A 26,422-nucleotide genomic window follows, 5' to 3' on the forward strand; every position below is an offset into this window, starting at 1 on the left:
GACCGTCTCATCCCGGTTCAGCCTTCGTGGTCTACAGCAGCTTCGAGGGGCCAGGTCTTCATAGACCGGGTCCTCCAAGGTGAGATGCTACAGCCACGTCTGGAGCAATTCTGGCGCACACACAGAAAGTCTTCAGGCTGTCAGTCAGTACTGGAGGATAACAGCCAACCTCTGGCCAGAGGTGGAGGTATACGGGCCAGACTTGGGCCGATTTTGCTGGTGTGTGACACTTCAATAAAAATATATGTTCATTCATTACTATGTGATGTATGCTAACACTGTATGCTAACATTTCTGCCTGTCTAATAATAAGTGGATTTTTAGAAAATATTTATCTGGTCATATATAATCTATACCTCCTTTCACACACCGGTGTGTGGTCTTCATGCAGCCATACATGTGTGTGTGTGAGTGTGTGTGTGTGTGTGTGAGAAAATGTGTCTGAAGCTGAGCAGTGTAAACATATGACAGTCTGTCTGCGTGTGTGTTTTCATGTGTGTGTTCTGTCTGGTCTGTGGAGGCTTCGGGCCGTCTGACAGATCCGTGTTAAATTCTTCAGACCAAAACACGTCCAGCTCGCAGCTTCTGTTGAACACAACAGTTTACAACTTCAATGTCTCACAACATCCAAAGATACTTTCCAGGATGATTTACGGCCTCCGATACGACGCAGAGCAGACATTAAACCTGCACGAGGCACAACGTCGGGGTAAACATGTTTATTCTGTGTTGAATGGATCATTTTCATGAATAGAATCAGAATAAAGACAAAGTACAGCAACAGAGATTCAGCACAAATCCTCCAGTTCACCTAAAAAAAACACAAATACAATAATCATGTTTTGAAGTTTCCTTCAGTATCACAGTGATCCAGTGACAGTCGTCTGTACGTCCATGGCTACACTGCAATCAGCTGATTCAGCAACTTTTAATGGCGCTGAAAATGTAAACAAATAAAGGTAAAAATGTGAAGATAACACAAACAGGGAAAACCCACACAGTGATTTATCTTTACAAGGATTACTCCAACCAGAACACGTCTCCCTCGAATCTTTAAAGGTTTCAAACATGTTCGTCAGCCATCAGTTCATCAGCTGATTTAAAGACGGTCTAAACTGCTGTTGTACGTCAGTGACTGAAGCTGTTGTTCTGTGACACTGAAAACCTTCTGCTGGATTAAACTAAACTCCCACACACTGGGTATCTATGATCTACTTGGCTACATTATTTACAGGATTCATAGTTTTACAGAAGTTCAACAGATACAGTGAAATCACCTACAAAAACACTCAGTGGTTTGACACCCCCGCCCTCCTCCCTCCCTCCCCTTTAACCCCAGAAACACTTGGTGGCACTTATTCAACGAGGTTCCTGATCATGCTCTTGTATTGATTACATAACCCCCCCCCCCCAGTCAGAGGTCAGTTCATGTTTTCACTTGTTTTAAAATCAGAAACAGAGTCAGTCATAATCTCAGTTCCCACCTGATTTTCCACACACAACAGAAAACTGATCAACTGTCGACTTTCAAAGTCTGAATTTATATCAATGTTTTGAACCTTTAAAGTCCAACTGAAATTTCATACATCTTTCTTTTATTCTGCTGCAAAAAAAATCCTACAAAAAGAAGAAATCTGTATTTTTGTTTTCATGTTGCTTTCATTGAGTGACTGTTGGTCAAACATACACTTTTTTCTTCCAATATAAATATATTTAATAAAGCACTGTGCCATGATTCTGATGTTTTGTTGTATGTTTTTCAGTTGGACTGTTAAAGGTTAAAGTTCAGGCTAATTCTTTCTGGGTAAACTTCAAGAATACCACCACATTAACCTTCAACCCCCCCCACGCCACACACACACACACCCTCCGTCCTAGAACTCATAAGCAGAGACGAACAGCGTGACCTTGGTCAGGTATCGGCCCAGCAGGGTGTTGCGCTCCAGCTCGCTCATCTCCACCTCGGCCTCCAGAGTTGCCGGGCCCTTGATGGGTGTCACCAGGAGGAGGGTGCCGGTCTGCCGGCCCGAGCGCTGCACGCTGAAGTGACCCCGACCACGGCCGCCCGCCAGGCCGAAACGCAGCGTGTCACCCAGCACGCGAGCCGCCGACACCCGGAAGAGGACGCGAGGGGCGGACATGTTGGACACCATGGACAGGAAGTGGAAGGAGATGGAGTTTGGCGCCTGAGTGCAGGCCTTGTCTCCCAGCATGCACGGGTTCCTCTCACAGCGCCTGGTGGGAAACATACAGAGAAGTGGTTCACAGAACACAAACATCCTGACATTTATTTAAGAACTTTATTTTCATGGTCTATTTTCAACAGCATTTGCTTCAAATTTGCTTAAAATTGGACGAGTGACGGGGAGGCTGTGGCTCAGGAGGTAGAGCAGGTCGTCCACATTTCATCATCATCATTTTGTTGAGATATTTCACCCAAAACCACAAATCTCAGCCTCATGGTGGCGCTAGAGGAAAAGTCAGTAGGATTCATCCTCTGGGAAACGTAAACTAAAGTTCATGGCGATCCATCAGAGAGTTGTTTTTGAGTTTGGACCAAAGCTGTGGAGCTGTGGAGTGACTCAAATCACCGAAGTGTCTTGGATTCATATTTATTTCTCAGCAGCTGAACAACTTTCCAACTTTGAGTCATTGTGGGTTTTACAGAGGATCCCAAAGCATTTGATTAACTTTTACTCAAAAGTAGTTCACATTATAGAGGCTAAACCAATATTTCACAGTGTCTTTACATGAACAACATTTTATATTATTCTGAAACAGAAGACCCCAACTCCCATGGAAGATATTTGTTTGTCCTCTCTTTGCTCTTTGTTTTGAAACCTATGTTTAATCTGCAGTTTATGACTTAACGGGACATTTCTAAAGTTACAGCCTCTCTGGAGAATAAATGCAAACACAGCCCTGGAGAGTCTGTGCAGCACAGCCCTGTCCTGAAGATGATTGAGCTGTGAGAATAAATCAAAACTCCACAACCACATTTAGTTCCCATCCAATGCCTCTCGCCCAATCAGCTGATCACCTGACTGGAGCCTGAGGCCCTGCAGGGCGTCTGACGCCAAACCTCAGTCTGACTCGCAGCCCAGTCACTGTTAGTGGAGGGAAGCTAATGACGGGTGGAGAAAGGAAGTGGGAGACATGGATCGGGAAACTCATTGTTGTCAAATCTCTGTCACTGTCATTTACATTTTATCTGCGTCTTTGTTTTGTGGGAGATTTATGGTTTGCATTCATTCTCTAGTTGCTTTGTTTGCAGTTTCATTGTCTTCTTCAGATGTGATTTCTCTGTAGTTTATTATAAGGCAGTTGGTCTGTTAGCTGCCTGCTAACTGGCTAACAGGACAGTGAGTAACTCCTGTTAACTATTCTAAAAAAATTCCATCTGATCAGAGCTTGAATTTGTGTTTCTGTGCGTGCGGTGGCCAGTGAAGCATTTGTTTTGGTCTGAGATGTTGGTGGCCTAGTGCAACAGGGTCTTAGTCATAAAGCGACTGAGGCGTCTGACAGATGTGGTGGAGAAACACTGATGGAACAAACAGTCCTGTGGCCTCCCGGGGTGATGACGCCCAGTGAGACATGAACAGCTCAGAATAAACCCGGGAGACAGAGGAGTTGAACGTGGAGGATGTGAGTCTTACATCGGTGATGTCTTGATGTAGGTGGCGTTTTTCATGTGAGGACACTCCACTGCCACGCACTGGAAACCTCCGTAGGTGTTCACGCACACCTGCTGCGACGTGCAGTTGTGCATCCGGTTCTCACACTCGTCGATGTCTGGACAGAGAAGAGCAGAGGGAGGAGGATTACAACCACAACCAGCTCATGGCTGACAGGATGAGCTGTGGACTCTGACCTGTGCAGCTGCGGCCGTCTCCGGCGAGGTCATACCCGGCTGGGCAGAAGCAGTGGAAGCTGCCGGGAGTGTTTACGCACTGATGGACGCAGAGCCGGCCGGGCTGACCGAGAGGAAACAGGTGACACTCGTCGATATCTGAAACACAGACAGCAGCGTCAGTCGCAGCAGCTGAGGCACAAATCAGCTGTTTGTACGAAAACATTTGTTACCTGTGCAGATGTTGTTGTCGCGGCCTGATATGGTGAAACCCACGTCACAGGTGCAGCGGGTGGAGCCCAGGAAGTGAGTGCAGTGAGATGGTCGGACAGAGGAGGAGGGGGAGGAAGAGGAAGAGGAGGGAGCAGCGGGAGAGAAGGAGGCCAGGGAGTTACCGGTGCTGTTGAAGCCTGAAAACAAAAAAAGTGAAACGAGACTTTAGAGAAAAAACAAAGTAAACTAAGAAAACCAGAATCAGCAGCTCAGTCAGCTGTTTGACTCACGTCTGCACATCGGCTGCTGGCCGCTCCACTTCTGAGACTCCAGACACACTCGGGTCCGAGGGCCAATCAGCTCGAAGCCGGGTTTGCACAGGAAGTGGACCTCGTGTCCGACGCCAAACACCCGGCCCAGCCTGCGGCCGTGAGCGGGGGGCTCTGGTTTGGGGCAGGATGCTGGGAGCAGATGGAGACACGTTCATGACCATGTTACTCCACATGGTGATCGTTCTGTTCTTCTGTCTTATTGCTGTGCTTAAATTTATATATATGGTGACAGCACTAGAAAAAAGCCTGGGATGAGAACCTCCAAACATCAGAGAAAGTGAGATCATTCGACTTTGACTTGTGAAACGTGCCTGAACAACATGTTGGGACATGTTGCATTGACGTCTCTGGATCAGTCATCATTTTGTACTTCATCAAAACAGTAATTTTCTTGATGCACTGCTCAAATCTGGACGTACAGATGAAGCTGGTCTGTTGATGTTTGTTATAAAGTTAAAGCTCCACCCAGTCTAAAGGTAGATGTCCATGTGTTTGTGATTATAAAGCAGGTCTAGGTTCTATATTAATACTGTGAAAGTATCAAAGCCTCAGTCCACAGAGAAATGCACACAGCCTGTATTCAGAAACTAAACCTTAAAACCAGCCGTCAGGACTTCTGGAACTTTGTGATGTCACAACAAAGCAGACGGAAGGGCTCAGATCCTCTCTTCTGATTGGCTGACTGACCTGTTGTTACTAGAGCTGCAGAGAGAAGCCTGAGAGATGGTTTCTGGTTCTTAAAACCACAAATATATCTTCTGATGGAAGATATACTGCAGCTGTCATCAAGTTTTTTGTTTCTTTACACCCGAATAAAACCGACTTTCTCCTCCTGATTGGTCTTGAAGACATTATCTCCAACTCCACTACACCAAGACAAATCTGCAAAGTGTGATTTCTCACCGTTCTTCTTAAAGATGGCCATGGTGCTGTTGTGCAGAGCGCTAATTTTCTTCCTGAGGGAGCGGAGGCCCTGCTGGTACGACGCCTCGTGGACCGCCAACATTTTCTCCACCTGTCGCAGCGAGTTCAGCAGGTCGCGACTGGACGGACACTCCTGTGGACGGGATGAGGACAGGTTAGAGGACCGACTCTGATGCTGAAAGTATGTTTTTGTTTTGAACTTTTACTTATTGTAAAAGAAATAAAGAGCAGAAAAAATCATTCACTTTCTGATTCACATGCCGTATTTACTGGTTGTATCCAGGTTGCAGTAAAGCTGCAGGTCAGAGCAGTTCCCCAGAGGAGGACGGACACTACACCAGACTACTAACTTTAGCCTGTCTCCAGTCTGCAGTGTGTTTCAGGTGTGAGGTCTATACATAGAGGTGAGGTTTTCTGAGCTGCACTCACACCTGGGTGAAGCGTGGCCCTGAGCCGGCCGCTGACCTCACACTGAGAACACAACGTAACACAACACAGCACCACGCTGCTGCCACAGAATCACCCTGTGGGTCTGTGTGTTTGGTGTTTGGAGGCGTTTCTCTGTGGTTTGTCACAGAACCGAGTCAGTGGTGGATATAAAGGAGGGTGAACTCAAGTTCAACATGTTGGACTCCTGTTACCACTGAGAAGGACGTTGGAGTTAACAGCATCAGAGCATGAGGAACAGTTTGTAAACCAAAAAAGACACAATGTAAAAGGCTGCTTTCAAAATTAGGTCAAATTAAATAAAATTATCATCATGGTTTTAGTTTTAACTTTGGCTCTGATTTCACTGTCAACACACAGAGAAATGCAACTGTAATTCAATAATTACAGCGAAACCAAGTGGAAATGGAGGAGACCGAAACAGAACCGAAATATCTTATTTTTCTTACTTGTCTTATCTCTAATATCTTAGTAAATCTTTATTTCAGAGCGATTCAATATCATTATTACTATTATTATTATTATTATTACTATTAATCTAAACCTGTTGTGCCCGATTTGATCTTAATCAAGTAAAAAAACATTAGTGTGAAAAAGCAACTGTATTTTCAGAAAACATGGTTTTGATTCCATGCACATAAATATACTGTATGAATGAGCAGCTCCAGTACAAACTCATGTAACTTATGATGTAATATCACCTCTGTTCAGCTCTGCTGACTCAGCATTAGGTAAAACTTTATTGAGAAGCAGATTTTGATCTTCACAGACCCCTCTGGTTAGATAGATATGGGTCAGATTAAAAAATGTTCTTTAAGCTTTTACACATTTTTTGTTTTTAATGTTTTTTCCCTCCATTTAACGGGAAAAGCCTGAAAACCTGTAAATCTCTTTTTCAAGACAAACAATAACAGCAATAACAATGAGTTCATAACAACAGCAGCTTTCAAACTACAAATAAATTTGCCATTAAGAATCGTATGAAATCACGTCACCTATATAAAAATATATGCACATTTTTTTCTGCGGTCATCTGTGAGCAGCTTACCTTCCGTTATCATTATCAGGAAATTAATAAATTATATTCACCGTCCAATCCATCTCATTAAATACTGATTTAATAAATTACATTGCACTTTTAAAAAAGTTTAGCCCAGTATGTCTTTTCTCTAACTCAGAACTTCCCAACCTTTTTGGTTTTTCACTCTTTTAAAGAGGAAGCAGAGTTTATATGTGACCTCTCTTCACAGGTTACAGGCGTCAGTGTGGAATTAAGTTTATGAGCAGTTCAAGCAAATGTGATATTTTTGGGACTGTTTCATTTCGAGTGTAAAGTTTCCAGGATTTCACAACAACAGCAAACACCTAATTAATTTGTCTGGGTCCCCAGGCTGGGAACCGTTTCCCCAACCAGTGTATTAATCTACTATATGAAAGTGTTGTGAGTCCAGACCTCTGCTGTTAGAGCCCGGTGAAACGAGTTAGTACAGAGCTGGATCCCAGTCTCGGGAGAAACACTGTGGTCTCCATGAAGCTCCTCAAGCTGGAATAAAACACCATATGAACATGATGCCACCTGTACTCACCTGAGCAGAAGAAAAGCACATCTGATGAAGACTCAGCACCAACATAACAACCCCAGCAGCCTTCGTCCTGGACAAAACCTCCATCCTCATCCCGAGAAACCTGCTCCTGATGAACTGAGCTCAGCTGTGTCTTTACCTCCTTCACTGCTTCTCCAAAACTAAACCTTCTCCTCTCTTGCTGTTTCTTTTCGAGGGCACTTGCCAAATTTCACTCACTCACAGCCACCCACCTCCACCTCCCCCCTCCTCCATGTCACATATTTTGGAGGCGGGAGCTGGAGGAGGAGGAGACCAGCTCCCACATCTGGAACACACTTTCACTGATTTTGAACCATCAGCAGAGCCAGAATTAGACTCACAAATTATAAGACGGCAGTGGCGTCTTTTAATCATCATCTGCACAACAAAGCTGCAACATTCAGGCGACTGTAGTCCAGATTCACTCAGGAATGTGGCTTCTGCTACAATTACAGCAAATATAAACTCCCACTTTTTTTGAAACCCTAAACCTGCTGTCTACCACGATAATGTGGTGTGGCTCCTAAATGACAGGGCAGCTGATAGCCCCGCCTGGATTATCCCCCCGCCAGAAAAAGAACAGGGATCCTGGTAGAAAATACAAGAAAAGACCCTAACAGCACCCGGCAGCTGCTACAAGTCCAAACTTTAACTCATATAAACTCAAAGTCATATATGAGGCATGATAATGGCAGAGTATGAACATGTTCTATAATCTCCTATAAGAAAAGTTCCAGCGCTCCAACAAACGACTCCGTGAAAATCCTTGTAAATTTGTGGATTTGAGAGAAGCAAATAAAACATTACAACTAGTGGTTTTGAAAGTGCCTGAAAAGATCATATTTTTGTCTCAACAGGGCCTTGAATGTCATTGAAGACTCCTTGAATTAAAGTCTTGTGAGTGTAAAATTCTGCTGTAATTCAATGAGTATTCAATTAAGGTCACAATCATGCTATACGAATGTTCACATTGTCCTTGAGAGTCCTTGAAAAATGTGCTTTGGATGATGACAAAAGTATTGTGACAGGTCTTGATCATTAGGTCCTTAGATTTAAAGATTCTGTTAATAAGATTAAATGAGATTTTAAACAATAATGAAGCAGTAAACAACTGTTTTCTATGTAAAAATATAGTGGAGTAATGGCGTCCTGAGCAGAGAACAAAGTCACACCATAACATCTGTTGTAATCTGAATGTCTCTGTTCTATGTTTTGGTAACTGGTCTGAGTCATGTTTGTGCATTTAGGTACCGCCCACATGTGAGCTGACACTATGTTCAGGTGAAAGAGGCATCATCCAGGTGAGAGTGAGCTTCCAGAGTTTCCTCCACTGGAGAAACCACTTTTTCATCTAAAAGGTCTCCGAGAAAGACAGGTGAGGCCCGAGCAGAGCAGACCTGACACTGGGACAACTGGCTCAGATCCCAGTCAGCTCCTGGATTTTCATAACATCCAGAAAGTTTGTTTGGGCGACTGCGGATAAATTCAGGGCTGAATTCAGGCTTTCCCAGTCGGACTGCAGTCAGATCCTGTTCGGCCGGAGAACCGTGAAAAGCAGAACGTTTTTACATCTTTACCGGCCCCTTCAGTGTCATTTGTGTGACCTCAGATAAAGTCCAAGGCTGAATGTCTTTCCCAGTCCAACCCTGGAGCCAGTACTGGTCTGTCTGTGCCGAGGTGGAGAGCCCTACGAGCTGCTAAAGGCTCCAGCTGGACTCAGAACTGCTTTTCTTCTCCTAACTGCCAGCGTAGCTGTGGCGCATATCACGGCAGTGCTAGCGTTGGCTAATGGTTGTGGTTAGATTGTTTTTGTTGGCTCTTTGTGTGCACAGGGTAACTTTATTCAGTTGTGTTGTGTTGTTGTGTGTCCGGGGGCCACTTTCTGAGAACCACGGATGCCTGAAGTGCGGATTTGTTCTGGTCTGAGCTGTTGGTGGTTTAGTGCGATACCTAGTGGCAGTGACGATCATTTACAGAACCAGAATCAAAAATTGATCATTCTTTTAATATCTTTTTTAAAAAGTGTTAATTTTGATCAATAAGTGAATCAGAAGGATGAGGCTGCAGATCCCACTCACTGTGGAACAACAGACACTGAACACTGCAATGATCTGTAAAGAGATGACAATGTATGAGGTGGAAATATAATAGAATAGTATTCCTGCCTTTGTAAAGAATGAATTAAATCCATTATTAAATTATCTCCATAAATGAGTCATATAGTAGCGTTCACAAGTGATTGTAATTGATATTGTGCAGAATCAAGCAGCTGCAGTGTGACTGATGGCCACCAGGGGGTGCTTCAGTCTTTCATTTGAACCTGTGGTTTTTTTTTGTTGCAGCTGATGATTGAATCAGAAATACAAAGACAAAACCTTTCTCCACATGTGGCTGAGCTGTATTTAGGAAAATTATTATTTATGTTAGTGCAGTCACTAATTACAGCCTTAAGCTTTGATTTCTGTAAAACCACATGAAGACTCAGCTCTGAGAACAAAGATGATTCACTAAAGTTTGTCTTTTCAGACACAAAGGTAAACTGACTGCAGTCAAACATAAGATCTCTTTGGTTCCAGTTAATGTTTGTTTGTGCAGTTTTCATGTGCCTTATGTAGAAATATCAAACTATAATTAAACAGTTTTCCTCTATGAAAACCTGTAGTCTTCTGATGGATGCAGTGGTGGCATTTATATCCTTTTACTTAAATAAAAGTAAAGTGGAGTAAAAAAAACAACAATATTTTCCCCTGAAGTGAAGTACAAGTAGTAAAGTAGCATGAAATGGAAGTACAAGTACCACAGATTTGTACTTAAGTACATTATTCCACCACTGAAGAGCTGGATACTGTATTAAGGACTTTTTTAAAGTTTATTTCTATACTATGAATAGATTTTTCTGTGCTTTAAGTTCTCTGTGAGATTTTTTGTGCATGGCTTTGTCACTATGATTAAGACCTTGTTGTTAAATTAAAATATTGATTAGTGCAGCTTAAATTCTGTTGTATAAAATTTGTTTTGTTGTTGACACATTATAAGTGTCATAAAAGGTGTACTTAATAAAGTGTGTACAGTATCGTGTGTACAACAAATGATAAATAAATAACAAAATATATGCAAATGCTAAAATCCTGTAGAGTGAAGACCAGAAATGGGTGAATTTATGAATTAGTGATGTAAGAACCAGGCTTTTAAATCTTTATACACCCTGGTGCATGTGTGTTGAACTGACCCTGCAGTCTGATAGATGGACCCTCATTGAAATGCATGCTGGGAGGCTGTTTGGCAGCTGCTGACAGAGGTTAACTCCAAGATAAATAAAGAAGCCCAGGAGACAGCCTGACGCTGCTCATCATCATATCTTAATTAGATAGGACAGCTTTAATTAAAATGAAATCATTTAATGGATTTTGTAATTAAAGCAGAGTTAGATGATGGCTGGTTGGCCGGGCCGGCTGTGTCTCCCTCCCCCTGACCTCGGTCAAATTATAAACTCTGATTAAACTTAGACTTGGCTTTTATCAGGTAAACATCCCATCTATTTTCCTCATTGCAAACTGAACCAGCCACATCTGGGATAGATTGTGATTCTACAACCAGTCATGACCAGAACTTACATTCAGAGGCTTGAAACTGTACCCAAAGGGCCAAGGACTCTCTCCAATGCAGATCACTTTTATTACAGTTTTTCACAATAAAACTGGACCTTGAAACGCAGTCACTGAAACCAGAAACTCATCTGCCCCCTGCTGCTGCTGCTGCCACCACCTGATCTAATGACTGTGTCTGAAATCACTCCCATATTCACTCATTCACTTCCCCCATACATTAAGATTTTAGACATTTACTAATCATCGTCATTTAGTCTCATCATTGTCACCTGGAGAGTAATTGTCATTTTGCAGAGCATTGCATTGTTGTACATTTACACACCCACTGGGACACGCAAATAAAATGCCTACAGTAAATGTATGAATGGAAATAATTCCTTTACTATACATATATATATATATATATATATATATATATATATATATATATAGTAAAGTAATTATTTCAGACACAGCTGCTGTCTCTGGTTCTGCTGCATCGATCACCTTTTTTGTTCATTGTGAGTTTGAGGATGTTATCCGAACACAGTGCTAAATCGATGGAGTGCTGACTGACCCAGATCAAGGGGCTGTGACTTTATCTTGATAATGTGGTATTTTTTTTATAATTACATCTTTTAACCTAAATTGTTTCGCAAATGATTTGTTGTCCCACTTGCAATATCTTCATGGACCACCAGTGGGCCCAGGCCCACAGTTTGGGAACCACTGAACTATAAGAAATGAATACAATACAAGTGAGTTTTTAGAAGTGACTTAAAAGAAGACACAGTCTTTCTGTACTGGACTGGGGTCTGTTTTTCTGAGGGGAGAGTAATTCGGAGACGTGGTCTGGGGCCGGGCCGTGCAGCGCTTTAATGAGCAGGATCTTAAAATCAATTCTGGAGCCGACCGGCTGCCAACATTAGGACTTTATTTTCTGTGCTCGTTTTTAGAAGTCTGGCTGCTGCATTTTGTACAATTAGGAGTCTGCGAATTGATTTTAGATTCACGCCAGTTAAGAGGTCATTACAGCTTTCTAATCACGAGGAAGTGAAAGTGTGCAGGGCGGATAAAACCCGAAACTGAACTACTGGATTACTCAGGTGATGTGGGTGACGTGTAGTTGAGGCTTCAGTCAAAGTTTTGAGATATTTACAGAGTGGACAAAGTGATGCCTGGGTTTGTGGATGCTGACGTTCGGGGCTGATGATAGGACTTTAGAAGACAGTTCCCTCCTCCACCAGGGGGCGGGACATCTCCACAGGTCAAACATGAGGGATTTCCTGCCTGATATCAAAATTGATCGAGTGAAATGACTGACGGAGCATCTTTAACTCATCATAGTAGGTAAGTTCAGTGGAGTGTGACCTGAATGTCAGAGACAGCAGTTCTATTCTGTTCTGTTCTATCACTGATTACTTTACTTTCTCGGTGTCGTCACCCCGTCTCCCCCTCTTTCTCTCTTACTCATTTACTGTAATGCTCCCTCCCCCCTCCTCCCCCCTTTCCTGCAGATAAATGAGCCATCCCCCCTTCCTCTCCACCCCTCTCAGATGGTACAACCCGCTGCCATACTCAGCGGTCACCTCTCTCTCTCTGTTGGTAAGCAAGGTTTCAGTCTCTCACACTCACAGTCGTCAGGTTTCATTTCTCTCCTCCTCCTCCTCCTCCTCCTCTTCTTCTCTTGTTATGACTCATTTCAGGAGTGACTGCCACCGAGACAGACGTGAGTATTACACACACACACACACACACACACAGTGTAATATCGGTGTAATCTGAGAGAGTGAAGACACATGTGGTGATGTTGCTCTGTGACTGTTACGATCCCACAGTGAACGTTCAGGTGTGAGTGAGTTCGTGTGAGGAAACAACTAGTGGAAGCAGCTGACATGTGGACTGTGATGCAGTTAAATATGAGGATGATGTTCTCAGTATAACATTTCATTCATCTGTTTAGATGAGAAGCAGGCGCCTGTGTGTGTGTGTGTTTCTGCTCTTGGACTTATTCTGTCTTTGTGTGGACCAAGGTTAAAGTTTTTACTGTGAGGACATTTTTGGGAAGTGAGCAGTAGAATATTGAGCTTGATATGTTTTTATATGAAGTATAAAAAAACTGGCACGCCTTCATTCTTAAGCAAGTATGGAATGTAAACAACACAATTATGACAGGGATCCCTTAAAGCTCCATCCAGTCTGAAGGTAGATGTCCATGTGTTTGTGATTATAAAGCAGGTCTAGGTTCTATATTAATACTGTGAAAGTATCAAAGCCTCAGTCCACAGAGAAATGCACACAGCCTGTATTCAGACACTGAGCCTTAAAACCAGCCGTCAGGACTTCTGGAACTTTGTGATGTCACAACAAAGCAGTCACCGCTCTCAGCCATGCCCCAAGCCCCGCCCACCTGGACCCACCATCCAACTGCAGGATTTGGTTTCTCTGAGTGTTTACCTGAAAATGTGCTATATTTTAATATGACCATTCAGAAAACAGTCAGCCAATCAGAAGAGAGGCTCTGTGTCTCTCTTCTGATTGGCTGACTGACCTGTTGTTACTAGAGCTCCAGAGAGAAGCCTGAGAGAGGAGATGTAAAACTACACTGAGATGGTTCTTGAAACCACGAATATATCTTCTGATGGAGATCAACACTTCAAATAAAACACAGAAGAAGAGTAAAATATGGGACCTTTAAATGTGGTTGGTAAAGAAATGTGGTGTCAAAGACATTTTACAGTGTAAAGATAAACTCAGTCCTCCCTGGTGGACAAACTCTGTAATGGAGACACTGTTTCTAAATGACCTCAAACGTAGCTTTGGCATTTCTGCACTAACGTGCCCTGGTAGTTATTGGCTCATAAGCTGTTTTATCACCCAGGCTCTGTTGGGGACATTTCTCCTGTCCTCACATCTTCAAAGATCTGTTGCCAAATAAAACTTGTATTTCAGAATCAGAATTACTGGACAAGTATGTACTTGCATATAGTACCAATAACAATGTTCAGGAAAACATACAGTAACAGCAAGGACAACATATGCAACAAACATCAATAAACATAAAGATGAGACTATTATGTACAAGCAGGTAGGTGAAAATAGAATGAAGACACATGCATAATTAAATAAGAGATAAAAAACATAAACATAGGTTAAAAAAAAAAAAGAGTAGACGAGTAGAAGATATTAAAAGTCCCATATTTTACACTTGTTCCAGTGTTTTATCTGAAGTGTTGATATCCATAAAAAGATATATTTGTGTTTTTAAGAACCAAAACTAGGGATGCACCGAAATGAAAATTCTTGGCCGAAACCGAAAACGAAAAATTAGGAAACCAAGGCCGAAAACCGAAAACCGAAACACCGAAAGAAATGATTATGTCAATTATATTTTCAGGTGATAAATTAAACCCGACGTGGAGAAACTCTTTGCAGATGCACCCCTCTTGAAATTTCAGCATTGCATGTTTTGCAAATTGCTATTCGTGGGTCTTTCTCTGAGATAGTCCACACCGCAGACATGCTGGCTCTTATCCCGTTTCCCGCGTGCTGGCTGCGCTGTTTGCTCGCGATCCCGTTTCCCGTGTGCTGGATGCGCTGTCTGCCGCGTGATCACAAATTCGGCCGTGTTGTTTCGGTGATTTAGGTCTTTCGGCCGAAAACCGAAAATGCACTTTTGGGTCATTTTTGGCCGAAAATTTTCGGTGCATCCCTAACCAAAAACCATCTCAGTGTAGTTTTACATCTCTATGGAGCTCTAGTAACAACAGCCAATCAGAAGAGAAGATCTGAGCCTCTCTTCTGATTGGCTGACTGTTTTCTGAGTGATCCAGTAAAAATTTTGCAGATTTCAGGTAAACACTCAGAGAAACCAAATCCTTCAAGGTTTGATGGTGGGTCCAGGTGGGCGTGGCTGAGAGCGGTGACTGCTTGTAACTCTGTGACATCACAAAGCTCCAGAAGTCCTGACGGCTGGTTTTAAGGCTCAGTTTCTGCATACAGGCTGTGTGCATTTCTCTGTGGACTGAGGCTTTGATACTTTCACAGTATTAATATAGAACCTAGACCTGCTTTATAATCACAAACACATGGACATCTACGTTTAGACTGTATGGGACCTTTAAAGAGGCTCCCCCCACTAGACGGTAAAAAGGTGTGTGTGTGTGTGTGTGTGTGTGTTTGTTGATCTGTTAAACAAAAACTCCATTAAAGAAGGAAAACATGCTGCCATTTAACACTTGATGAAAACACAGCTCACCATGATAGTGATCAGTATCCACTTCAGCCTCCACACGCATTACTGAGAATCAAGTTCAAGGTTCTGTGTATTCATCTGTGAAATCGTTGAAATGTCAGCACTCACATCCTCATCGTTCATGGTCACAGATGAAAAATATCACCAGCGTTACGGTTTTTCTAAAACTGACCTCAACATTTCAGCAGTGGCTGCTATTCCCAGGGTGTGAAGAAGTGACCCCGATATATTATTTTACTGCTGTAAGAATGAATGCAGCCATGAGTAAATCTGACAGGTGACTCCTGTGACTGAATAGCTGTTGGCTGAATGTAATGTCTTAGAATTACTGAGCTTATGTGTCAAGTTCAATTAACTCGCTCATTTACTCCTTAAATGCTTCAGAAGTCACAGCAACAAGCCCTTTGCATCAGGGATGAAAATGTGGTACATAATGCAGCAGCAAACACACAGTCCACCCTGTGTGCTGCGAGACGCATCCCCTGATCAGTGGTGTCTGATTGAGATGGGCCCAGGTTAAAGAGTCAGAATCTTCTGTAGTGTAGAAACAAAAAAAAATGTCTTTGCTGGGCTTTCGTTGGATTTTCTAATGAAAACGTGCACGTCTGGAATCTGAAGAAGTCAGTGAAGGTATCACTGCTGGTGAAAATGGGTTTTTGGGTTTTTTGCACCTGATGAGGGAAGCTCATGAGTTGTGATTATGTTGTGGTGCATCAGGTCATCAGGTGTAAACGCAGCCAAGCCCAAAATGCAACAAGCACTTTGCATCATCAGTGTTGACGGGAACAAGGCAGCAGTAAACGCATCATCCACCCTCTGAAATTAGAGTCACAGTGCACAAAGCCAAACAAGCAAACCACTGAAGAAGCAGCATAAATTAGTCCAGCGTAACAGCAGTGTTTAAATAACTCAGAATTTAAAGACATTGCTAAAAAAAACAGTCCAGCTAGACCCAGTTCAGGACTTCAAGACAGGCGTGGAGGCTGATTAAGGTTTTGAATAGCAGAGACATATCTGCAGCCTGGGGGGAGGAGGCTGTGTTGGTCAGGGAGACACACTGTAATTAGGATTAATAAAGAATATTTTTATTGAACCAAATTAGGATGCCAAATTAAATCTTTAGAGTATGAGGTGTAGAAATCAGTAAAATCAGTGGTGTGAGGTGTGCGTGAGTGAGGTATGTGAGTGCAGGTGTTGTAAGGTGCACAACTAAACATAAGGATCAAAAGAAGCAGCGAGTCAACAGCCAGGACTTGTACACCCTGCAGCGAGGAGAGGGCCACAGGTGTTCCAGATGTACCGACCAGCTACCTGCAGACAAAGAGACACAGATTAGTCAAGGATCCCAAACCCCAAGAGGAGCCCAGGGGTCATCACAACACGTATAAGTGGTTTAAAAGAAAAGATTGTCGTACAGGTCATCCTGTGTTCTTCACAGGGAAACTTAAGACATAGGCTTTAATTTGTAGTTTAAATATGATGCTGAAAGTAAATAATGAAATACACAACTGAACCATAGTTAATGCAAACTTAATATTCTGTTCAGCTTATTATCCATCCATCATCATCACAGTTTGCCAATTTCCTGAGAGGTATTTCACAATTTATCATTTTATCATTAACAGCATATTTTGTTACACCAGTGTCTACATGCTCCCCCTCCTCTGGCTGCCTCAGGGTCTTCAGGTTTCTATCCAACATCATCTGCTGTCATAACACCTGACAGTCTAACATCACCCAGTGACGGCTGTGATATTCTCTGGTCCATATCCATGAACGTCACGTCAGCTTCGTGTCAGATCGTTTCCTGTCTGTCTGTGACAGAGCAGCGCTGCTCTGATGACGTGTCGTCGGCAGCTGTAGATCATTAACATTCAGTTTCAGGGACATCGTAGCCTTTGTGAATGAAACCTGGAGCAGAGCAGCAGATGAAGCCTTGAATGGCAACTTTAGGGGCGTGGATTATTCTAATGATGAAATCTCATGAACAGACACCTACCTGTCAGCTAGCTGTAGCTCAGCAGGTGGAGCAGGTCGCCCTGTCCACATGTCGAAGTGTGAAGTGGGAAAGGCACTGAACCCCAGATTGCTCCTGGTTGTCAGAGCAGCAGCCTTCGTGTGTGTGTGTGTGTGTGTGTGTGTGTGTGTGTGAATGGGTGAATGGGTGAATGAGAGGTAAATTGTAAAGTGCTCTGGATAAAAGTGGATGGAAGTGTTATTAGTTCTGCAGGAACTTGACAAGCAGCATCTTCTATGACTGAAAAATGAAGCCAACACTGAAGTGTTAAAACGGTGAGTCAGTCCCCACAGACTCCCATGTTCAAATGTCCAACTTTACAGCAGAAATAAACATGTCTACAGCCTGGTACAAAAACTGTTTTGGTCTCTACAAGTAATTTCCTCCTTCATGACGACTGTACGGCTGAATTTTATAGAACTCACCTGTTTACATTTTATTAAAGATTAAAGTTCTGTATAATTGAGGGCGTGGCCTCTTTGAGTGACAGGTGGGTGAGCGTATGCTTGCCACAAAGTGACATGCACTGAAGTCTCAGCTCCACACACACCCCCCTCTTTGACCATATTTGGATTAGCTGGGAGTTAGGGGCGGAGTCAGGCACTGCCAAGATGGCGCCGGAGGAGCAGCTCACTCTGAGCTTCAAAACCGCTCCTCAGAAACCTGTGGGTAACGTCACAGAGCCTACGTCCATCTTTAGTTACAGTCTGTGGCATTTGGTCATAAACCAAGGTACTGGACACATTCAGGTACTGTCCTGAAAAGTCAGAGGATCATCTAAACTGTTACAGCTCATCCGCTAGGGAGCATGAACGTCTGAACCAAATTTCATGACAAAGAATCGAATCGGTGAACAGACTGACCATCAGTAGCATTAGTGGAGCCTCGCAGCCGCTGCTGTGTTCATGTATGAGGCTCATGTTTACAGTGTTAGTGCTGAACAGGAGTGTGAGTGAGAAGCTCCTGGCTGAGAGCTGCAGCAGACGGGTGGTGACTGATGTGTGTTGTCTGCAGTGTCGGTGCTCAGCTGTATTTGAAATAATTTCTATTTTCCTACACCTTAAAAAATCACAGTGGGAAGAGATTTTTAATATTTTTCACCGCAGCACTGTTTTTGTTTTGACTGGATTTATTAGGTCACACCCTGTTCAGGTCACCTGACAGGAAGAAGTCATGTGACTAGGTCCTCAGGAGCTCACCTGGAGGTAGTTCCTGCCTGGAGTGTGGCTCACATGCAGTTTGAAGTTTTTTGGACATTTTGTTGTTGCACACTGAACAAAAAGAGAAAATGCAGGTGTGGTGAGTTTTTTTGAATTTGTCCTTTTATTTCACCAGATGTCTTGTTTTACAGGAGAAACCTGGACAGTGAAAATACAAACAGGTTACAGCAATCACTTAAAACATTAAAATAAAACCTGAGAGATGTTATAGACTTGACTAACAACTACAATCCTCAGTAGGTGTTTTTCATTAGGTATTTAAACAACTGATTCTATGGCCATAGTCCAGATTTTAGGTGAAACAACCAGCTACTAGAGTGGATGTTTGGCTTGGCTGCGTATCTGACAGACGATGGACCCATGAGTGAGAGTTAGAGAGATGTACCAGAAATGTTCCTGGACATAAAAAAAGAAATCATCTGTCATTTTTCACTGTCTCTGTTGATTCCCTGCTGTGAAAGGGTCTGGACCCAGTGTTATCAGCAGTCACAGACCAGCCTCTGGATGGAGCTACATAGACCTACAACCAATTAGAGCAATGAAATAAGTGCATGATGTATCACAGATTAAAAAAAAAAAAAAACTACAACATGAATATGTTAAACAAGAGTTTGACATATTTAGAGGCCTCAGGCAACACAACAGTACAAGTATCAAATAAAGTATACAAGTAAAATTCAAGTATCCCAGCATTAGTAGAAATACTGTATTAAGTCCTAAATGATCCTGGAGATAATGTTGTGTTCTCACAGAGACGTTGGGAATCAAGAGAACAGTAATGTGAGAAAATATGTTCTAGAGAAAACAGGGTCTCAAGACCAGGGTCTGCTGAGAACTACGGATCTGATCCCACAGGCTGAAATTTGACAGAAAACATTTGTCAGTTTGTTTTTGATTTCCACCACACGATGACAACTCTGAAACTTATCTCTGAACTTTACAGACACAAATCTGTAGGAGGCGGACACATCATCACCATTACCGCACAGCAAACAGACATTCCCTGACAAACACTTACAGACAAACATAGATGGACGGACAGAGGTGGTCGTACCGGCCTCATCCAAACGGCTGCAGCCGGCCTCTGCTCTGCTCTGCTCTGGGTTTCCTGCCAAACTTTGAATAGCCTGTCCCTGAAAACCAATAACCACGAGGGTGTGAAATTGTCCTGTCATCACTCTCTTGCCTCCCCTCCTCTCTCATTTTGCCCTTCTTTTACTTCTCCATCTCTCCCCACCTCCCTGTAAAGCTGGTGTGTCATCCAAACAATGCAAAGCAATAAGCAAGCAAATAGCTGTAATCACTCAGTCGATGATGCACAATCACCCGTTCAGCACGCCGTGGGTGTCGCGGCGACCTGGCAGCCTTATCGATCTCTGGTGGAGGGAACGATTAAAGGCACCCTGGCAGTTAACAGATGGTGAGTGACGGCGCTCATAAACCTCGCACTAAAAGACTAATGTCCTACAAGCTGCAGCCGGCGTGGCAGCCATAAACAACCCTGCTGCCAACTGTCAGCGCTGCGGTAGGGGAGAGGGGGATGATGGGAGGCGAAGGGCCAGCTGCTGCCTCGCCGAACACGGTTTGACATGCAGGGGGTCCTCGGAGCCGAGTGCCAAGCGCCGAGCACTGATGGAGGTCATGGAGAGATACGCTGCTCTCAGCTTTCAATTACAAAATCCAAATGTTGGCTGAACAGCCCGAGTCTAACTGAAGAGATGGAGGGAAAACGTCCATCCAGACGAGGTGTTTTCATTTGTTTTTTTGTGGCTGTGGGAAAAGGAACTTTATGAACTCTGCAAACACTGTTGTGTTCTCATAATCTCACAAAGTGATTACTGTGTAATCATAAGAAAACACTTACTGCTGCAGTTTTTGGTACTTCAGTGTGTCAGCCCCGGAGGCTGCCTATTTGTAGTAGGCGTTCGTTTGAACTCATTTAAAATCTAAATGGTTGTAAATTAGTTGGCCAAATAAAACTCAAACCCAACTTGTTGACCCTTTATGTTGAAAAGTTTGTTTGTATCGTGTCCATCGGTGCCATTGACACATGGAAGCATCCTTGATAAGATGCACAAAGCAAGAACACTTGTCTAAATGTGAACTTTGAATTGGGACAGTACCGATGATGTTTGACAAGTCACAAGCACAGAAACACAGAGAGATTTAGAAAATACAATGTAAATGATGAGCTGATGACACCTAATCGCTGCAGTAAAAAAAAAACCAATATTCTTTACTTGATGGTTTGTTTTGTGGAGCTTGTATCAGATCAATCAGAGGAATGTTTCTCACTATCCTCTGCTGATCAATACGGCTCTGCTGCTGAACAATGAGCCCCTCAGTGTATGGAAATCACAGTCTAGCCCACTGTTCGCTACCTGCTCAGCAGCAAACAACAGACAGAGCAGCTGCTGAATACAGTGGAGCATTTAGCAGCTAAAGAACCAGATGTTTCCCTCAGGAGGTGGTGGAGACCAAACACAGAGCTGAAAGAGAGGGAACACTGGACGGAGATTCATCAGGTGGAGACCTGATTCCAAAAGAGACAGCTGTTCACAAACATGTTAACCACCTCAACTTCAAAAAACACTAATATAACATGTGTGTGAGCTTGTTGTTTAACCAAAATACCTGGTCTTCATTTTACAAAAACCATGAGTAAAAAAGTAGAATTCATTCAGATTTACCAGCATCATGAACCACCGAGACAGGTGGTGACTCCCTACCTGTGAAGAGGTCCTGAAGTCTGGTTGTCTGTCTATTCCTTGATTATTTATATTCCTTTAGTTCGTAAGATCAAAGATCAAAAGAACCAAAACTATTTTTCATAAAAGTATTCCATTGCAGATGGTCGGGCAACTTCTTCTTCTTCACTTCTTCTTACATGAAAACAGTTTTTTCGGGTTCCAGCTTTGGTTATGTTTGTTTTCATTAGTTTGCTGCCCAGTTTATCGACAACAACAACAACAAAAAACTAAAGAATCTGATGGGATAACTCTGTTTGATGGTTTTAGCTTCATTTGTGAAGCTGCCATAGCTAGTGGCCAGTCTGCCTGTCTGCTCTGCTGTCCGTCTTTCTCTCTGGTCTGTTTTTAATTCACAGTTAAAAACAGGGACATTTCTGGGGACTTTCCCTGGTAAACAGGGACAGCTGGTCACCTTAGTTTAGACTCACAGGAAACTGGCTCATTCCCATCTCACAGTCTTCAAGTTCATTTCTAACTAGCTTACAGCTAACATCAGCACGGTTTGTGTTCTGGCTGTTTGGGGCTGATAAACATAGACTACACAAATTGTGCAGTGGTCAAATTTGTGTGAGTGACTCAAGGTGAAAATTCACTTCACTGTCTGAACAGAATTCATGGTGTTTTCTAGAATTAATCTCAGGCCTCAAATTCTATTCAAACGGCCAGAAGAGTGTTTGTCTGTCTCAGGCTGATGGACAGGCAGCGAAGCAACATGAATGTGAGAGAAAATTAACTCTAGTCTGACAGATGGAGGCCAATTAGACTCTCAGGCCACTCGTTAAGGTGGCCGGCTGAGCCCGCTGGGCCTGTGTGTGTTTGTGTGTGTGTGTGTGTGTGTGGAGAGGGTGTAGCTGTGCAGAAGTCTCTATTCAGTTCATTTTGTGAGCTGTGTGTGTGTGTGTGTGTGTGTGTGTGTGAGAGCCTCCGGCGGGGTCAGACTGTGTTACCTGTCCACCTCCATTGCTGTCTCCCTCGGGTCAGGCGGTGCGACACCAGGCATCAGCATCTAACCTGATCTGATGGTTTGTTTTTCAGACACCAGGATGAACGGCGAGCAGAGAGCCGGTCGCACCACGACGGCCAAGAGAGGCAGCGGCGCCCCCTACAGGTGTGTGTGTGCAGCTACAGGCCTAAACGGCTTCACCAACATTTCAATTATTTATTTCTGCCATCATTATCCTCACTAAATGTAAGACACCTGCACCATCTTCCCCCTCAGGCTGCACATTTGTGGTGCTGTGTGTTCATGTTGTGATGCTCTGCACCGTTCAGTCAACAATGTTATTTCCTGAAGAGTCTTTCTCCTGTTTTGCACTTTGCACATGAACCAAAATAGCAGCCCACACAGTTCATGTCCCCAAAAACTTCTGTTTTGCACGATGAAAACAGGCCCATAGTATTTTACAGGCACATTGAAGATATGTTTGCAGCTCATAGTAAGAGCGCAGTGACAGTGGTACTATTCAGCAGCAGTATTGTCGTGGTGTGAGTATTCTCAGTGCTGCTTATTACTCAGTGGTTCTGCTGTTGCTGTTTGTGTGACACTGACAGTGAGCGATGGTCCAGCTGTCCCTGGCTTTAACCTCATTCTCTGTTTACATGGAAACTAAAGCCAAACCGTCCTCCAAATCCCACCGCCGCCCGCCGCTGGACGGATTAAACCTGGGACGAACACGACTCTGTGCCGGCCAGAGCTGGGATTTACAGCCAGGCAGCCGCACAGCCAGCTCTGCTGGGACTGCGAGGCTCCGTGGAGAGCACCGGTGGAAACAGGACCGAAATGACTTTCACTTAATTCAGCTGCTGCAGCGCTGAGAGACAGCAGACTTAAATAAACTTTAATTCTTTGATCGAAAGTGAGGTGAAGGGTCAGAGTTCATGGTCTGGACTGAGGATGTTTGTGGATTTTAGAAATAATCCCACATGAATGCCATGTCCATTATCAGTACAGCCACAATTCCAGAAAAACTAACCACCAGATTTGCCAAATACACTATTATCTGATAATATTAGTCCGATGTGACTATTTTCCTTTTCTTCAGCTTATGGAGGCTGTAGACAAATTTAATGCTGAGCTCTGGGAGCATTTTAGGCTCAGATTCACTGCAGAGACTTATTCAGGGCAGGAGACAGCAACAAATCCATCAGAAGAACACAATCTGGAAAGATACTGAGATGGATGACAAGTAGACATATTTGGAAAGAATGTTTTTAGTATCAACCTCTGACTCTTCATAAAGATGGACGATGTGTCTCCACTTCCTCCCACTGTGCAAAAATGAAGCAAAACTATCCCTAATACGAGCGCTGCTGCCATCTGTGCAGTGGTGAGGGAGTGTAAGTATCCAGGTCCCGCCCATAGACCCGCTCGACCGTCATAGCTGTCATAGCTGTCAATCAAGATTTTACACTCCTGTTTCATAGCATCAAATAACTAATTAAAACCAATCTTATCAGATTTTCTTTTTGTTCAGCCCATGTCCTGTCCGCTAACATGGAGGGGGCGGGCCTTATCACCTTTACTGCAGCCAGCCACCAGGGGGCGAATGATGCGGTCAGTTTCACTGTTGGGGAGCTGTGACGTCGTCCATCTTTATATACAGTCACTCATTTTGACTCATAGGCTCAAAGTACGTGACATTAAACACGTTGATTCTTGAATGTGCGGCGTGAAACGTGATATTTTTAAATCACAGAACAGCTCCAGGTTTTCTGCTGCTTTTGTAAGATATTCTTGCTTGTGCTGTTTGGGTCTGCGCACGACGGCCTGGGATTTGTTTGCAGCTTTTTACTTCATGGTTGGACGGCTCCTCATACACAAAAACCTTCTGTATAAAGTGTGTTGTAATCTTGTGTGTGCCCGTCCATCACTGGGACATTCGTTCATTCAGGTCTGACCAGGGTGCTTATTCAGACATGGGGTGCATGTCTTTCTTTCCACACACACCTTACCTCATCAGTGTGTGTGTGAGTGTGTGTGTTTTCTGTAGTATTTTCCCATCTGAACACACCAGGTTGTGTTCCAGATGGGTTCGACCTCCTTCTCTGTGTCCTAATCAAAACTAACGACATCAAACCTGCTCTGAGCAGCCGAGAACCTGCCTGAGATAAAAACATACAGGAGCTCAGTGGGCGTCCGCCATTTATCAATGACAAAAGTCTTCAGCAGCAACGAGGGAAGACACTTCAGGTAACAAGGAAAAACTTGTTACATACTGTCCCAGGTTTCATGAAAAGTTGGATCTTTGCAGCCTCTCACAGTTTACTTCAAGTGGAAAATAGTCTGTTCCTCAGTGTATTTCTCCCCTGAGGAGTCAGCTGTTTTACCTCCACAGGTACAGAGTATACACAGCTGCCCTGTTAGTTTACAGTAGCTCAGTCTAACTTCACTGCTGCAGTATGTTTCTAGTTGTTAGGGCAGCCCACCATCAGAAGAGGAAAACCAAGTAAATGTTTGGGCCCCCCAGGGGGAAACGGGGCCCCTGGTGGCACCTCATGTGTGATGTGCATTTACTGATTGCCTGCATATGAGGTGTTTAGGAGACATCTGTAAATTGTAGCGTCTGCACATCTGCATGGTGGGTGGGGGGTTCCAGAGTCTTAGATCACCACTGCTTACTGACACTGATACTGAGGTGTTTCTTTCCTGTCCTGCAGATATTCAAGTCTGAACTGTTTTTCCTTCAGTTCATATGATTATTGTTCTTTACCTTGAAAATAATGTACTCAAAATCTTCTTCTTTGCCGCTTTTGATTACAGTCATACAGCTGTCACCTTTAGAAGGAATCTTTTTAAATTTTACAACCAAAAAATTCAGCAAGAATAGAAGATTTTTTTGGCCTTGACTGTTTGTTTTGGCATAAAACATGAATCTAAAGCCTGCGTGATGGAAAAGACTTTGGAGCCACAGCCAAAAGTCTGAACCAGTTGCAGTGATGTGTGAATCCTAAACACAGAGAATGAGGAGACTCAGAGCTTTCAGATGGAGTAGAATTAGTCAAGAAGAACCACTTTCACTTCACTTATATCATACATACATATAACAAATTATCTGTAGTCATTGTGACTATTATCGGGCAAATATGTGGATAGTGTGATATCATCAGTTTCCCTTTGATTCTCAGCTCTGTGCCCGATTCCTCCACAGCCTCATCTCTCAGACCGAAGCCCTCAGAGGGCCTCGGGTCGCCCCGTCCTGCATTTCAAATCACGTCTCTACCCGCAGACGTCCTTTCATGTCTCAAAGAGAAGCTTTTTAAAGCAGCCTGTGCAGCTCAGCGCTTCAGACCGACTCTGAGCCTCAGAGACGGTGACTCCGGGGAGAAACTCTGAGCTCCGGTCTGAGGTGAAAGAAACAGAGCTGCGTGGGTGTGTGTTACACTTTATCAGTATTTCACTGCACCGGCGCGGTGAAGCTAAACAGCATTCAGAAAAACACTGTCTCCCCTGTAGCATTACTGAGACGGGCTCAAAGGTCCCCCAGAGTCCACGAGGTTTTAATTGCTTCGATCGTCGTTAATCAGACGAGATGATTAACTGCTAATCTGTCTCTAGATGACACACTACACGTTTCAATCTCACACCAGTGTTGGACGAGGAAGATGAGGAATTGTCAGGAGTTTTTTATGTATGAAAAAAGACAAAAAAACAGACAAACACATTTTGAAGTCGTGATGCGTCTCAAATTCTGAATCAATCATCTTCTTCAGTGTCACTGTGACTGATAGTTGATCCTAATCTGAATCCTGATGCTCACATCTGTTGGATTGGCTGATTTTCTGAAATGTATGGGATCCCTTCGAGAACCAGTGACATGAAATAGTTTCTAAGAGGGTTTTGTAGAAGAGGTCAGAGCTTAATGAAACTACAGGTTGAAGTTTAGTGGTGGTTTAGTTGGTTTATAGCCGAACATTAGCTTTTTACCTCTGGTGATTGTATTTTCAGCAGTTGAACAAAAGCTGACGTAAAAATCCCATTGGTTTTTTGTGGAGGGAACCGGGGTGATGCTAACATCCAGGTTAGCCTACGATAAAGCATCTTAAAATAAGATAAGTAAATAAAATATATGATTGTGTGTAAACACAACAGGTTTTGACTGCGCAGTGTTTCAGTGTCTCCATGTGTTTGTTTAGTTCGAATCAGTGTGAACTCAAAGTGTTTGTCATCATGTTGGATGATCTGTCACAGAGTCCAGCAGCTGTTAGTTTAACATAACACACACA

At 43.4% G+C, this 26,422-nt stretch overlaps 2 protein-coding genes and 1 long non-coding RNA gene across 5 annotated transcripts in view; 1 reads left to right on the top strand and 2 right to left on the bottom strand.

Moving 5' to 3' along the window:
- Positions 1 to 1,753: 1,753 nt before the first annotated feature.
- On the bottom strand, positions 1,754 to 7,574 carry LOC139606933 (fibulin-7-like). Its single transcript, XM_071459384.1, has 7 exons — positions 7,353 to 7,574; positions 5,299 to 5,452; positions 4,354 to 4,524; positions 4,084 to 4,260; positions 3,872 to 4,009; positions 3,657 to 3,792; positions 1,754 to 2,235 (listed from the first exon to the last, which is right to left on the bottom strand). The coding sequence occupies exons 1-7, from the start codon at positions 7,440 to 7,442 to the stop codon at positions 1,875 to 1,877; spliced, it is 1,227 nt and encodes a 408-aa protein (XP_071315485.1). The 5' UTR covers positions 7,443 to 7,574; the 3' UTR covers positions 1,754 to 1,874.
- A 4,905-nt stretch (positions 7,575 to 12,479) lies between these two features.
- Positions 12,480 to 26,422, top strand: part of LOC139606990 (RNA-binding Raly-like protein) — a 48,061-nt gene continuing 34,118 nt past the window's right edge. Inside the window, exons 1-2 of one of the 3 annotated variants that reach the window (XM_071459514.1) lie at positions 12,480 to 12,562; positions 22,235 to 22,307. In XM_071459514.1, the coding sequence (XP_071315615.1) occupies positions 12,514 to 12,562; positions 22,235 to 22,307 (122 nt within the window). In that variant the 5' untranslated portion in view covers positions 12,480 to 12,513. Of the gene's footprint in view, positions 12,687 to 18,340; positions 18,529 to 22,234; positions 22,308 to 26,422 lie in introns of those variants that run through there. The other 2 variants (XM_071459524.1, XM_071459505.1) reach the window with 2 other exon arrangements.
- LOC139607023 (uncharacterized) lies at positions 16,388 to 18,182 on the bottom strand. The gene is made up of 3 exons (XR_011684759.1): positions 17,212 to 18,182; positions 16,853 to 17,123; positions 16,388 to 16,523 (listed from the first exon to the last, which is right to left on the bottom strand). It is a non-coding gene; the product is annotated as an uncharacterized lncRNA (long non-coding RNA).

Source organism: Trachinotus anak, unplaced genomic scaffold (genome assembly GCF_046630095.1).
Source record: "Trachinotus anak isolate AG129_WGS33_773 ecotype Australia unplaced genomic scaffold, CSIRO_AGI_Tana_v1 ptg000002l, whole genome shotgun sequence".
Classification (NCBI taxonomy): Eukaryota; Metazoa; Chordata; class Actinopteri; order Carangiformes; family Carangidae; genus Trachinotus; species Trachinotus anak.

Excerpts from the sequence above, each read along its gene's own strand:
- LOC139606933 (XM_071459384.1), bottom strand. The coding sequence starts at position 7,442 with ATGAGGATGGAGGTTTTGTCCAGGACGAAGGCTGCTGGGGTTGTTATG. Across the intron at positions 4,525-5,298 it reads GGCCATCTTTAAGAAGAACG|CATCCTGCCCCAAACCAGAG; the intron begins GTGAGAAATCAC and ends ATCTGCTCCCAG. Across the intron at positions 2,236-3,656 it reads TACATCAAGACATCACCGAT|GCGCTGTGAGAGGAACCCGT; the intron begins GTAAGACTCACA and ends GTTTCCCACCAG.